Here is a 13,931-nt window from a genome sequence, read left to right as displayed (position 1 = left end):
TGGTCTCGATCTCCTGACCTCGTGATCCACCCGTCTCGGCCTCCCAAAGTGCTGGGATTACAGGCTTGAGCCACCGCGCCCGGCATAATTTGGCATTTTTAAATGTTCTTTGCCTCATCTACAGGAAGAAATAAAACTGTACATGGTTATCTCATCACAAATCTGTGAGGAAGGCGCTATGTTTTATCCCTGTTTCACCAATGAAGAAACTGAGGTTTGGTGAGATTAAGTCACTTGCCAAAGGTCACCCAGCTAGGCAGCACAGGGCTGGACTTCACATCCACATCTGACTGCAGAGCCAGTGCTTTCTAACAGCTCCCCTCCCCACCCGTGAAGCTGTGTACGTGTTTTCCTACTGTAACGTGGTTTCTCTGAGAGCAGAGATCCTGTGTGGCCCATCTCTGTATCCTGCTGCAACAGCCACCATTGTCCCTCCACACAGCAAGGTATTGGGAGTGTCAGTGTAGCACGTTTAGAATTCTAGCAGTGAAGTCTGATCATATGTGAGCCATGAACCCCTATGAACCGTCTGGGCTTTCCCTTTCCCCAAGCTACTGGGCACAGTGGAGTCCGCCGCCTATGGTTTCAGGACAGAGAGCCTTAGCATCTACGGACAAAGTTTCCCTCCCCAACAGACACTTTCCAATACTGCCTATCTCTCAGGGCCACACCGCCATCCTCTACATCCCGTGCCCGTCTCTCACCATCCTTCTTCTCCTTTGCAGGGCAGTGCTGAAGGGCACAGGTGTCAGGCATTTTGAGATCTTCAGAGAAGGGCAGCGCTGCTCTCATCATGGAGTATTAGAGCTGGAAGGGGCCCAAGGGCTCATGCAGTCTGTTCCTTGGTTTTACCCCTCTCATGATGCTGCTTCTCAGTCACACTGGCCCTTGGTCTGGCCAGCCACATAGCTAGCGGGACAGCAGTGGCCTCAAATCAAGGGGGGAGGCTGGCCCGTAATTGTTACACTCTGTGATGATTATGAAGTCAGCTCATTGCACCTGCATCCTGCCCAGACTAAAGGTGGGCCACTGCCACCACAGTTTCTCTCTGCTTCTGGTCAGCTGGGTTGTCCTGCACAGTGACGGCTGTCATCCCAAACAAACCAGATGGCATCAGAGGCACTCCATCAAGTGGGAGATGGGGAGGAGGCTGTACTGAAGAAAGAAAACTTCAACATGATGAGTGCCCTCGACCAACTGCCAAAACCCTTTCCAAACCCCAAGTCTATGAACCGGACCGTCACTACCAAAGGACTCCCACTTTCCTCAAAGGGCAATTTGGTCAACTTCTTGGAGGATGATACCATCAACCTACCGTAAGACACAAATCTGGTCCTTTCCTCTCTCTCTCTCTTTCTTTTTCTTTTCTTCTTTTTTTTTTTTTTTTTAACAGGGTCTTGCTTTGTCACCCAGGCTGGAGTGCAGCGGTGCAATCTCGGCTCACTGCAGCCTTGACTTCTTGAGCTCAAGTGATCCTCCCACCTCAGCCTCCCAAGTAACTGGGACTATTTATGCGCCACCACCACACCTGGCTAATTTTCATTTTCTTTTTTTTTTTTTTTAATTGTGGAAACAGGGTTTCACCATGTTGCCCAGGCTGGTCTTGAACTTCTGGGCTCAAGCAATCCTCCCGCCTCAGCTTCCCACAGTGTTGTAGGTGTGAGCCACCGTGCCTATAGTTTCTAAGAAAGGCTGGAGCTGGGGGCTGGGCAGAGAGACTTAAAGAAGCTGTACTTCCATGACTTGTCACAACCCAGTTCCTTGACTCCCAGAGAAGAGTGTGTGAGCAGGTTGGATCTATTTATGTATTCCTAAGCCCCAAATCACTTCTTGGAGGCATATGGCGCTCCCACTCCAGGAGGCCTTCCTGGATTAGTCAGTTTTATTGACAGTGCTCCTTGTCCCGCCTTGTCTGGTTGTGGTCCTCACCATCACCAAACCCCCAACACCCCCATGGCTCCTCTTCCTCAACCCTCCCTGTTTGGTAACTTCATCTACCTGACTGTTCCCCAGTAGCCTACCTTCCTTCAGGTTGGGTTTTGCTGTTCCTCCTCACCAAGTCTGGGTTTCCTCTACTTCATTCCACAAAACTCTTTGAGCACCTGCAAGGTGTCTGGCCCAGTGTTGAAGTTCTGGGAACGTACAGCTGGAAAGCACAGTCCCCGCCTTTAAGGAGCTCCCAGTCTGGCATATGGAGGTCAGGGTTGAAAGGACGGGGATCATGCAATAACGAGAATGATACAGCATAGTCTGGTAAGTGCCAGGACAGGATGCCTTGAGGGACCAGAGGGGCTTAGTATAGCTTGAGACTGGGTGCAGTTGAGGGAGGCTTCTTGAAGGAAGTGATATTTGAGCTGAGTCTCCAAGGAAAGAAAGGAGTTAGCCAGTGAAGGGGTGGTGGTGCAGGGTGATATGGGCTGGGGGAATTACATGCAGGGTATTTTTTTTTTTCGACACGGAGTCTCGCTCTGTCGCCCAGGCTGGAGTGCAGTGGCGCAATCTCAGCTCACTGCAAGCTCCGTCTCCTGGGTTCACGCCATTCTCCAGCCTCAGCCTCCCGAGCAGCTGGGATTACAGGCGCCCACCACACGCCTGGCTAATTTTTTGTATTTTTAGTAGAGACGAGGTTTCACCGTGTTAGCCAGGATGGTCTCGATCTCCTGACCTCATGATCCACCCGCCTCGGCCTCCCAAAGTGCTGGGATTACAGGCGTGAGCCACCGCGCCCGGCCTCATGCAGTATTTTTATGGGTGGGTGACCTGTGCAGACCTATGCACACATGGCCCTGCACTTACAAGGGGCTTGTGCTTAGTTTGATGCTTTGCTGTTACCATCTTCAAATTCATAATCTTTGAATAAGGGGCTCAATGTACTTCAGTTTGCACTGGGCCCCACAAACTACATAGCTGGTCTTGATTCTATGAGAGGGCTGTGGTGTCCATTCCTGAAAGTGCCCATAAGCGAGCAGGTATGGCTAAAGTGATGGATACTTGTAGGAAACTTCATGGTATACTGGGAATCTTGGGCTAGAAGCCCAAATTCAAATCCAAGTTCTGCCACTTAGAGATTTATGGTCTTAGACAAGTTAATTAAGATCAGAGGCCAGATGGGGTGGCTCACACCTGTAAACCCAGCACTTTGAGAGGCTGAGGCGGGTGGTGAAGTCAGGCGTTTGAGACCAGCCTGGCCAACGTGAGGAAACCTCGTCTCTACTAAAAATACAAAAATTAGCTGGGCATGGTGGCACGCGCCTGTAGTCCCAGCTACTCGAGAGGCTGAGGCAGGAGAATCCTTTGAACCTGGGAAGTAGAGGTTGCAGTGAGCCAAGACTGTGCCATTGCACTCCAGCCATGGGTCTGGGAGACAGAGCAAGACTCTATTAAAAAAAAAAAAAAAAATCGATCAGGGACCTTCAACCTCTCGTTTGCCAAACGGGACTAACACCCATCCAGCAGAGCTATTGTGAACATCAGGAGGAGGAGATGTTCAGCATGTAGCCAGTGCCTAGCAGCCTAATACCCAGACTCTTCAGTCTACAAAAGACCTTGGTGGGGGAATCATTTATTCCAAATGTCCACCAAGGGCTAGCATAGGATTTTCCTGTGCTATCCCTTGTCCAATTGTCCATCTGGGCTAATCAGGATTTCCCAGAAGGAGGCTGATGAGGCTGGAACTTGGGGAGGAAAAACTTGGCCCATTCATCAACCAAGACATGGGAGGCTGGCTGGGAGTAAGGCATCCACAAACTGGATTGTGACCTATTAATAGGTCAAGAAGTCCTTCTAGTTGGTGAAGACCACTATGATAAAAATAAACTGGCCAGGTGCAGTGGCTCATGCCTGTAATCCCAGCACTTTAGAAGGCCAAGGCAGGCGGACCACGAGATCAAGAGATCAAGACCATCCTGGCCAACATGATGAAACCCCTTCTCTACTAAAAATACAAAAATTAGCTGGGCATGGTGGTCGCACCTGTAGTCTCAGCTACCTGAGAAGCTGAGGCAGAAGAATCGCTCAAACCCAGGAGGGGAGGTTGCAGTGAGCTGAGATCACACCACTGCACTCCAGCCTGGCCGACAGTGAGACTCCGTCCCAAAAACAAATAAATAAATAAACTATAATATAATTGGAAATTCCAGAGCCCATTGCACACAGGTAAGTAGTGGTCTGCAAAATGTTTGTTTTAGTTATAGATGTATATATACCCGTACTAAGTTACCATGGAAAGTGTATTTTACTTTGGGTAAAGGTAAAAAAAAAAAAGATTTGAAAGCCAAACTTTTTGGCTTGGTATTCTTCATTGGTTAAAAAAATATTGTTTTTTTTTAATTTGTCTGGGGGCAGTGGCTCATGCCTGTAATCCTAGCACTTTGGGAGGCTGAGGTGGGCAAATCACCTGAGGTCAGGAGTTTGAGACCAGCCTAGCCAACATGGTAAAACCCATCTCTACTAAAAATACAAAAGTTGGCCAGATGTGGCAGCATGGGCCTGTAATCCCAGATACTCGGAAGGCTGAGGCAGGAGAATCGCTTAAGCCAGGGAGGCAGAGGTTGCAGTGAGTCGAGGTCACACCAGCGCACTCCAGCCTGGGCAACAGAGCAAGAATCCAGCTCAAAAACAAACAAACAAACAAACAAACAAACAAAGAGAGTAAAAACAGAAAAAAAACATTAAGTGATGGGGATCATGTACAAGGTTTTTCTTTGTAATAGCAAAAAATTGATAACAAAACAAATATCCATATAGGCCGGGCAAAGTGGCTGATACCTATAATCCAAGCACTTTGGGAGGATCACTTGAACCCAGGAGTTCGAAATCAGCCTGGGCAACATGGCAAAACCCTGCATCTACAGAAAAGTACGAAAACTAGCTAGACATGGTGATGTGCACCTGTAGTCCCAGCTACTCAGGATAAGGTGGATGGATGGCTTGAGCCCAGGAGTTTGCGCCACTGCGCTCCAGCCTGGGCAGCAGAGGGAGACCCTGTCTCAAAAAAACAAAACAAAAACAAGTAACCGTGTAATGGCAAATCATATAACAGTAAAAATGACTGAACCAGAGCTACATGTATCACTATAGATGAATGTCAGCACAAAGTCGAGTGAAAAAAGCAAGTTGCAGATGGATATGTGCTGAATAATATCTTTTATTTATACGACGTCTACAAACGTGAAAAATAATAGATCTTATCTAGAGATAACAAATGTGTAAGAAACCTATAGAGACGCACATTGAGTAATAAATACACAATTTAAAATAAAGCTAGATGAGGAGTAAATGGAGGTTTAATATAATATTCTTGATATTTTTGTATAAGTTTAAAATACTTCATAATTTTTTAAAATTCAGAATGGAAGAAACAAGTTTTTGAGCATCCACCCCAACATATGTACATTTGTTTTATTTTATTTATTTCTGAGACGGGGTCTTGCTCTGTTGCCCAGGCTGGAGTGCAGTGGCACGATCTCGGCTCACTGCACCCTCCACCTACCAGGCTCAAGCGATCCTCCTGCCTCAGCCTTCCAAGTAGCTGGAATTACAGGCACCCACCACCATGCCCAGCTAATTTTTTGTATTTTTAGTAGAGACAAGGTTTCGCTATGTTGGCCAGGCTGGTCTTGAACTCCTGATGTCAGGTAATACACCCGCCATGGCCTCCCAAAATGCTGAGATTTTGCACCTGGCCCATATGTGTATTTGTATTCCTGTTAATTTTACATGCTAGATATTAATAGATATTATTAAATGCTACTAAAATGTAAGTAAATATTAGTAATTCTATTAAAATTTAAACAATAGTAAATAAATATTAATGAAATTGAATGTATTACTTCCATACCCCACTAGATCTTTGTGGTTATTCCCTGGGGCATTTGCACCCCATTTGGAGGGAGGACTTGCCATTTTAGCGTGTTTTTTACATTGTGATTTTCTAAGGATTTTTTTTTTTTTTCTTTTTTTTGAGATAGAGTTTCCCTCTGTCGCCCAGGCTGGAGTGCAGTGGTGCGATCTCGGCTCACTGCAACTTCCGCCCCCCGGGTTCAAGCAATTCTCCTGCCTCAGACTCCCAAGTAGCTGGGATTACAGGCGTTCACCACCACACTCAGCTAATTTTTGTGTTTTTAGTGGAGACAGGGTTTCACCACGTTGGCCAGGCTGGTCTCTAACTCCTGACCTCAAGTAATCCGCCCGCCTTGGCCTCCCAAAGTGCTGGGATTATAGGCGTGAGCCGGCGTGCCCAGTCAGAATCTTATTAAAGATGCAGATTCCCTAGTCCCATGCTAACTGGGGACCAGAGACTAAAAGTCTGCATTTTTAGTAAGTGCCCTGGTGAGTCTAATGCAATGCTATAGAGCAATGAGGCTGTTCCAAGCTGTTTGCAAATGGCTGGGCATGCTGGTAAATCAGGCGCAAGGCTTGTCCTCAGGAGCCCTCAGGTGGAACGGGCTGGGGTGGCCTCCTTCATCTGACTCACCTGTCTCCCCTCTTGCTCCAGGAAGCCGATGCCAGTGGATGATTCAGATTGCAGCTCTGATGATACCAGCATCTCTGCCTTCTCATCCACCTTGCTGAACCCCATCAAATTAGCTGTGACCCAGCCCAACAGCAGCTTCTTTGCAGGGATGCTGGAGGGGGAGCTGAACAAACTCAGCTTCTCCCCGATGGCCAAGAATACAGAAAAGGAGGACCTGGCCCTCGGCCCCTGCCCATGCCCATCTAAGTGCCAAATGGCCACGAGGGGCCTGCTGGACCTTGACAACCCTGAGCTGGAGACAGAAACCTCCTCAACGCACTCGGAGTCTTCTGTGGTTGTGGACCTGCCGGACACCCCCTTCATCTTCGAGCACACTGTCAGCAATTCCACAGCTGTGGTGCGTTTCCCTTGCTCATGCGTTCAGCAGAGGCTTATTGTGCCAGGCACTGAGCTGAGCTCCATGGGTAGTGAGAAGGTGCCTGCCACCTGCATCTCGACCTCAAGTTCATGGTTTAGGAAGGGAGAGGACGTGTCTGTAAAAACTCCAGTGCAAGACAGAAAGCGTTCAGTGCTGTAGGAAAAGTTCAGGCGAAGTGCCACTAGGATTTCAGAGGAAAGATATATTACTTCCAGATGCAGAAATAAGCCTGGTGGCTTTTGGTAACATCTGGACTGGGAAGCAGAGGTAGCATGTAAACATCTAGAGGTGGAGGAGGGAAAGCATTCCCTGGAGGGGCGGACCCTAGCAAAAGCTCATAGGAAAGTATGGGAGGAAATCTCAATTTGAACAAGATGCAGGTGATCTGTAGGAATAGGAAAGCGTGAGAAGCCCTGGATGAGGACCTGGTTCAAGTGAGGCTCCTCGGGATTCCTAGGCCTCCTCCCTAGAGGGTCTGGGGTGAAGCCTGATAATTTGCATTAGTAACAGATTCGCAGAGGATGCTGGTGCTGCCAGTCCGCAGGCCACATGCTGAACAACACCGTCCTACACTATGGGAAGTGAAGACAGGGGTCAGGATGGGGAATGTTAGTCTGGGGTCATCTTCCAGAGTACTCCATTGTTAGGATACTGTATAGATTTTTCTGTAACTAACAAGGAACAGCTTTGTACAAAGCTTCACATCAGATGATGAAAGCAATTCGAGCTGTATCTTGGGAAGATGCCTGGAATTCCACTGTTGGATGGCCCAGAGCAGTGTTTCTCAAAGTGCTCTCCAGATGGACAGTGTCAGCATCGCTCAGCAAATTGTTAGAAATTTAAATTCTCATCTCCTTCCATCACATTTGGGCCTCCTGACTCAGAAACTTTTGGGGCGGAGGCCAGCAATCTATCTTTTAATAAGTCCTCCGGGGTATTCTAATGCACACCAAGTTTGACAACCACTGGCCTAGATGGAGGAGAAACCAGACAGGAGGCAGCAGGCCCAGAAATCTGCAGTTATAAAACCTCCCTGAGATGCTTAACCAGGATTAGCAACCATTGTAGTACGAGGTGTATAGGCTCTGGAGCTATGGGTTTGAACCCTGGCTGTCACTTAATTGCTGTGTGATGATGGACCAGTCACTTGCCCTCTCTGGACCTAGTTGTTAAGAAGATCTCTAAGGGCCCTCTCAGCTGACAGAGTCTAGAACAGCGGTTCCCAACCTTTTTGGCACCAGGGACTGGTTTCATGGAAGATCATTTTTCCATGGATCAGGTTGGGGGGATGGTTTCAGGATGATTCAGCATATTACATTTATTGTGTATTTTATTTCTATTATTATTACATTGTAATATATAATGAAATAATTATACAACTCACCATAATGTAGAAACTGTGGGAGCCCTGAGCTTGTTTTCCTGCAACGAGAGGGTCCCATTTGGGGGTGATGGGAGACAGTCACAGATCATCAGGTATTAGATTCTCATGAGGAGCATTCAACTTAGATCCCTCCCATACAATTCACAATAGGTTCACTCGCCTGTGAGAATCTAATGCTGGTGTGATCTGACAGGAGGCGGAGCTCAGGCGGTACTGTGAGCTGTGGGGAGCAGCTGTAAATGTAGATGAAGCTTCACTTGCTCGCCCACCGATCTCCTCCTGCTGTGCTATCCAGTTCTGCACAGGATATCTGCTATCAGTCCATGACCCAAGGGTTGGGAACCCCAGTGTAGAAGAAATATGGAACGAGGGTGCACCCTAAAGTGGGCGGGGCTGCCCAGGAGAGTAGCACATGCTGCGGGGCAGGGCTTCCACACTCAGTGCTGCAGTACCTCGCACCTTCCGTCTGACCTGCCTGGGTCCCAGCAGGAGCAGGGGATGGGCGTGGGACATCCTGACCCGAGTTGGGAGGGTGAGGGGACAGGAAGGACAGGACAGATATGAGGAAGCCTTGGGGCTCTCTCTTCCCCTAGATTTCCTGGACCTACGCCTTGGGCAAGCAGCCGGTCAGTTTCTACCAGGTCCTGTTGCAGGAGGCGGCCGAGACACAGGAGAATGAGTTGCCCAAGGCAAAGAATCGTCCATGGATCTTCAACAAGATCTTGGGCACCACTGTCAAGCTGATGGAGCTGAAGCCTAACACATGTTACTGCCTCACTGTCCGTGCAGCCAACACAGCTGGGGTGGGGAAGTGGTGCAAGCCCTACAAAGTGAGCCCTGGGAAAAGAGGGGTCTTGGGGGTGGAGAGAAGTCCTAAACCAGGGAACCAGGGCTTTGGAGGTTGGGAACACCCCTATACCCACATGTCTCATCTGGCTAGCTTTCCTTCCGCCTGGGTCAAGAAGCATCAATTCCAGGATGCATGCTTCTGGGAGGTTTACGGATTAAGCCACTCTGGGGCCCACTAGGAATGCATTTTTCAACATCGTATTTTTCAACGAACGTATTTTTCAACATCACTATAATGTTCCCCTTCCAAAGCCATTGGTTTTTAGACTCTGCAACTCAGTGCCAATAATTGTGAGAAGGCTGGGAAGTCAAGGGCATTGAAAGAAACAGGCAAGACAAGAGGCTAAAGGGGGACGAAGAAGGGAACAGCCGGGTATGGGTAGGGGTACGGGGGTGTAGAGGCCTGAGTAGAGACAGCCCTTTGGTTGGAAACATCCCATAACTGAGGAGGCACAGGCTTGAGTCATGCATCTTTGTACCTGTTTCCTGCATCAATGGCTAGGTTGGATAAGGCTGTTTAAAACAGGTCTGAGTTAGCAGACAGAATAAAAAGGAGGTAATAGAGAGCCAGGCTCAGATCTCGGAAGGAATTCTGAAGGGTTTTCTTGTTTCACTTCAGTTTGCAACCCTGGCCACTGACTTCAGCAGCTTTCCTGAGAACAACCCCATCCAGATCACCGTGCGGCGCAAGGAACCCCAGCGAAAGATCGTGTCCATCGGGCTGGAGGAGATGCGGAGGCTGGAGGATCTGGAATACCTATTTCCCTATTAACAGGGAGGGCCCCAGGACACCCCTCACCAACTTTCAGCTTTGGCCCCGGGCCCTTAGGAACCAGAACTGTGAGACTTACTGTACCACCAGCACCATGCAGGCCCAAGGGCCTGGCAGAGTGGTATGGGAACCCCACCCCTGGGCTGGGGCCAAGGCTAGATAGATAGGGGCCCCATTCACCCGGAGACATCCCAGGCCAGGCCATGCCAGGCTCAGCCGCTGCCCACAGCTGCTAGACTCCGTCCTCCCACAAATCTGGGCTGGGTCCAGGTCCCTCATTAAAGAACTGCAGGCCATCTAGCACCCTAAAATCTGTTTTATGCTGCAGACAGCCTCAGATGGGCTGTCACCCACCTCTTAGCTTCCACCAGGACGGACTCTACATGAGTAGGGAGATGGAAAACAGGCAGCTAGGCAATAGGATGCTGCTATCACCCCTTCCCCAGTGGGGCGGGGGACAGGGGCAGGGAGACTGGTGCTGTAAGACTAAAAGCCTCTTATCCCAGAAAAACACAGAAATAGCTGTCATGGACAGAAGTGGTGGCCCATGAGCTGTCAAACTAGCTTGAGCTCTGGAGGAAGGGATGTGGTACAAAGTGCACAATAAGCTTTGGGGAAGGGCCTGGTTTAATCCCAGCTCTTCCTCTTACTGGACGTGGGGGCGCGGGCTAATCATTTAAGCTTCTTGTGGTGTTTCCTCATCAAAAGTTTGGGGGCTTGAGAACTTTCCAGGCCTGGTACAGTCTGAGGGCACAGCAGACAAGCACCTGACACCAAGGAGCTCAGTGGCTGATAGCTTTGTTCGCTTCTCATGTAGCCTCACTGCAGAGATGTGCAAGGTGGAGGCCAAGCACCGCAGCTAGGTGACGTGCAAAACCCAAAAGCACAAAGGGTGGAGGAGGGTAAGAAGGAGCAATATGCTAGTTCTGAGCAGTTTATACAAGGATGGTTTGGAAATCCAATCTGAGTAGTTCATACCATGACCCAGCTTAGCATGGGATGCAGGAGAAAGCGGAGGCAGGGTGCTTGCAGGGCAAGATCTCGGCCTGCGGTCTGAGTCCTGATGGGAATTCCTTTCATCACTTGAAAGTTTTCATGTGGCAGAGAACTATCCTCTGTTATCAACCATACCCACTTGGGCTCAGAGCTTACTGCTGCCTCCCCATCTGAGGGAATCCTCTGGAAGAACCATCATCTTCCCCGCTCTATCCTGAGGGCCCAGGGAAGTGCTTGGTGCCTGGCAGGGCCTCAGGCAGTGTGCTACGGGAAGGCAGAGGTGTCCCCTAGAGCAGGGCTGGCCAGCAGAACCCTCTTAATGACGAAAACCTTTCTGTGTGCTGTCCAATACTGGAGGCCTTACCCCGTGTGGCAGAGGAACTGCACTTCTATTTCATGCCAGCAGCCACATATGGCCGGTGCCTACTGCAGTGGACAACAATACAGCCCTAGATTCTCCTTGGCCACTATCACGACTGGCCTCTCTCTTACCGACACGGGGGAAGACAGGGAAGGCAAGTGCCTGGTCAGTGTGGTTTTGGCGTAGTCCAGTGCAAGGGAGGGGGCTGGACAATCTGATTTAGCACAGTCCTTGATTGAGTTCTGGGGATTCTAGGACAAGGAATTGGAACCCAACACACAAAACATAAGTTATTTATTTGGTCATAGAACCTGGGGTCTGACCCTGTACAGAGTTGACACTAGCGGCCCACTCACAGAGCCTGGCCGCCCACCACCCCCGTCTGTACCAGTAAGGTATAGAGCAGCAGACACAGGCCAAGTTCGGTGACAACTTCCTGTGACCTTCGATTTCTGGCTCTGGGGTGTGCCACAAGCAGGGGATCTGTGGGAAGACCCCACTCGGGTCTGTCGAGGACAGCAGGCCATGCGCATTCTCAGGTCCCCACTGGTGGGAAGGGTGTGTGCGCTGCCACCTGAGTCTTTGTTCTCTGGCAGGAAAGGCGGCTGGCAGAGGCCGAGTCCAGGTGGGGGTCAGAGAGAACTGCAGGCCTTCTCATCTCCTCCATCTGTAGAGAAGGGAAGGGTGTCAGGATGGAGATGCCACCTCAGGAAAGGGAGGCTGTCATATAATCCCAGTGTCAACTGACGGACGGCCTGTGGTCCACCCTCAGAGTCACCAAGAGCCAGGCGACCGTCTCTGCTCTGGCTACCCAAACTCAGGCTGCCCACCCACTGTCTGCTGCCGCCAGGACCTCCATCCAGGGCCTGGCCCCTGGGATGCCCACCACCAAATAGTCACAATCCCTTATAAGCACACGACACTTTAGCTTCCAGAGTGCTTACCCTCCTATTTTTGATCCTGTCTACGACGGTTTGATAATTCCCAAGAGACTGATTAACCAAGTTCTCTGTAATTACTCATTGGCAGAACTAGGATTTGAACTCGTGTCTTGGGACTCTGAGGTCCAGTGACAGAAAGACCTGGACGCGTCCTCTAAGAGGGTATCCTATTGCCTCTGTTATTCCGGTTGCCCTCCCACCTGCCCACTGAGAACCTGGCTCCACACACCTCCTCAGGACAGTCTGAGCACCTGGAGGACCCTGTGGAATTCTATGCCATAAGGGAAAGTGTGCAAAGAGGGACTGGCTTAGGGTCAGGAGGGCCAAGCACGCCAACCACCACCTCCCCCACACTCACATCCGGAGGCATTTGTCCTTCCCACCACTTGCCACTCTCTGGCCATCTGGACTCCAGTCAACAGCATATACCTAAAGGGAGGCAGAGGAGGGAGGCAGAGGAGGAAGGCAGGTGAGGTGGTGAGAGGGAGACAGCCAGGCTCCAATCCCAATCCCGCCTCTGCCCGAGGGTTGGCCCTACCTCATCCGCGTGGCCGGGCAGGTCCATGGCCAGCTTCTGGGCCTTCACATCCCACACCTTCAGTGTGCTGTCACTGCTGCCGCTGACCAGGAGCCGGCTGTCAGCTGACCATGCAATCTGGTACACGGCAGCCACGTGGCCACGTAGGGAACCCAGGTACCTGGTCCAGAAGACAATGATGGATCTTAGTCTGAGTTAGATCTTCCAACACATCTGAAGGGTCCCCTATGCTCATGGTCATGGTTCTCAACCTTGGCTGTTTGTTAGAAATACCTGGGAACTTTTACAAAATCATACTGCCTGGTCCCCATCCGAGGCCATTTTAATCATTACCAGTCATTACAATTTGTAAAACTTCTGCAAATGAGTAGCTTCTAGCATGCCTCTTGCTTGCCCTCCATACCTGCACAACTTTGCATGCCTTAGACTCCAACGTGGCCATCTGCTTAGCCCATCTGCCTGACATCCCCCCAAGCAGCAGGTGCCTGCTGACAGGTGGCATGGAGCAACAGTGGGCCAGGCCGACCTGAACTTTCACATCAACACAGTCTAGCTGTTTCTCTTTGGACAAACCATCAGGCCTGAGACTCAGTTTCCTTATTTTGAAAAGGAACCCAATTACCTATGTTAAAGGGTTGCTGTGTGAAAACACAGTGACTGATGCAGAGGTCCTCCTTCAACCCCAACAAGGTGTCCCTGGCTCTTTTTCTCCCCTTGCCTCTGCCTTTGCCTCTCCTCTGATCCGATTAACCCCAAGGGCATTGTGCCTCATCACACCAAGGGTTCCCACACTAGAATGCGTAGCAGAGTCACCTGGTAACTTTATTAAAATGAAGAATCAGATCCACAGGGTCTGAGTGGGGGCCAGGACTCTGCATTTCTATCAAGCTCCTATGTGATGCTGATGCCGCTGGTCTGTGGCCCACACTTTGAGGAGGTCCAAGTAACATTTGTACCACAAGCCTACCTACCACCACTTCACCTTCTCCAGGGCTACAGCCCTACCACTTCAGCTAGCTCTAAGATCACTTCTCTCCTAAGACATAAACTAGCTTTTTCTTGAGACAGAGTCTCACTCTGTTGCCCAGGCTGGAGTGCAGTGGTGTGATCTCGGCTCACTGCAACCTCCGTGTCCCAGGTTCAAACGATTCTCCTGCCTCAGCCTCAGGGGTAGCTGGGATTATAGGAATGTACCAC

General features: G+C 50.1%; 3 protein-coding genes across 3 annotated transcripts in view; 1 reads left to right on the top strand and 2 right to left on the bottom strand.

Moving 5' to 3' along the window:
* The window catches only part of RAD51D (RAD51 paralog D), a 28,240-nt gene extending 27,304 nt beyond the window's left edge, over positions 1–936 (bottom strand). The window contains exon 1 of the mRNA XM_011968576.1: positions 705–936. Within this exon, the coding sequence (XP_011823966.1) occupies positions 705–795 (91 nt within the window). The 5' untranslated portion in view covers positions 796–936. The remainder of the gene's footprint in view (positions 1–704) is intronic.
* Positions 937–992: 56 nt separating this feature from the next.
* On the top strand, positions 993–10,201 carry FNDC8 (fibronectin type III domain containing 8). Its single transcript, XM_011968574.1, has 4 exons — positions 993–1,316; positions 6,497–6,872; positions 8,871–9,107; positions 9,746–10,201. Exons 1-4 carry the CDS (start codon positions 1,108–1,110, stop codon positions 9,896–9,898), a joined length of 975 nt encoding a protein of 324 aa, XP_011823964.1. The 5' UTR covers positions 993–1,107; the 3' UTR covers positions 9,899–10,201.
* Positions 10,202–10,818: 617 nt separating this feature from the next.
* The window catches only part of NLE1 (notchless homolog 1 (Drosophila)), a 9,062-nt gene continuing 5,949 nt past the window's right edge, over positions 10,819–13,931 (bottom strand). Inside the window, exons 8-10 of the mRNA XM_011968573.1 lie at positions 12,735–12,894; positions 12,555–12,625; positions 10,819–11,922 (exon numbers count right to left, since the gene is read on the bottom strand). Of these exons, the coding sequence (XP_011823963.1) occupies positions 11,910–11,922; positions 12,555–12,625; positions 12,735–12,894 (244 nt within the window). The 3' untranslated portion in view covers positions 10,819–11,909. The remainder of the gene's footprint in view (positions 11,923–12,554; positions 12,626–12,734; positions 12,895–13,931) is intronic.

The sequence above is a fragment of the Mandrillus leucophaeus genome, unplaced genomic scaffold (assembly GCF_000951045.1).
Source record: "Mandrillus leucophaeus isolate KB7577 unplaced genomic scaffold, Mleu.le_1.0 Scaffold849, whole genome shotgun sequence".
Classification (NCBI taxonomy): domain Eukaryota; kingdom Metazoa; phylum Chordata; class Mammalia; order Primates; family Cercopithecidae; genus Mandrillus; species Mandrillus leucophaeus.
This window is presented reverse-complemented; position numbering and strand designations above follow the sequence as displayed.

Excerpts from the sequence above, each read along its gene's own strand:
- FNDC8 (XM_011968574.1), top strand. The coding sequence starts at position 1,108 with ATGGCATCAGAGGCACTCCATCAAGTGGGAGATGGGGAGGAGGCTGTA. Across the intron at positions 6,873-8,870 it reads TCAGCAATTCCACAGCTGTG|ATTTCCTGGACCTACGCCTT; the intron begins GTGCGTTTCCCT and ends CTCTTCCCCTAG. Across the intron at positions 9,108-9,745 it reads AGTGGTGCAAGCCCTACAAA|TTTGCAACCCTGGCCACTGA; the intron begins GTGAGCCCTGGG and ends GTTTCACTTCAG.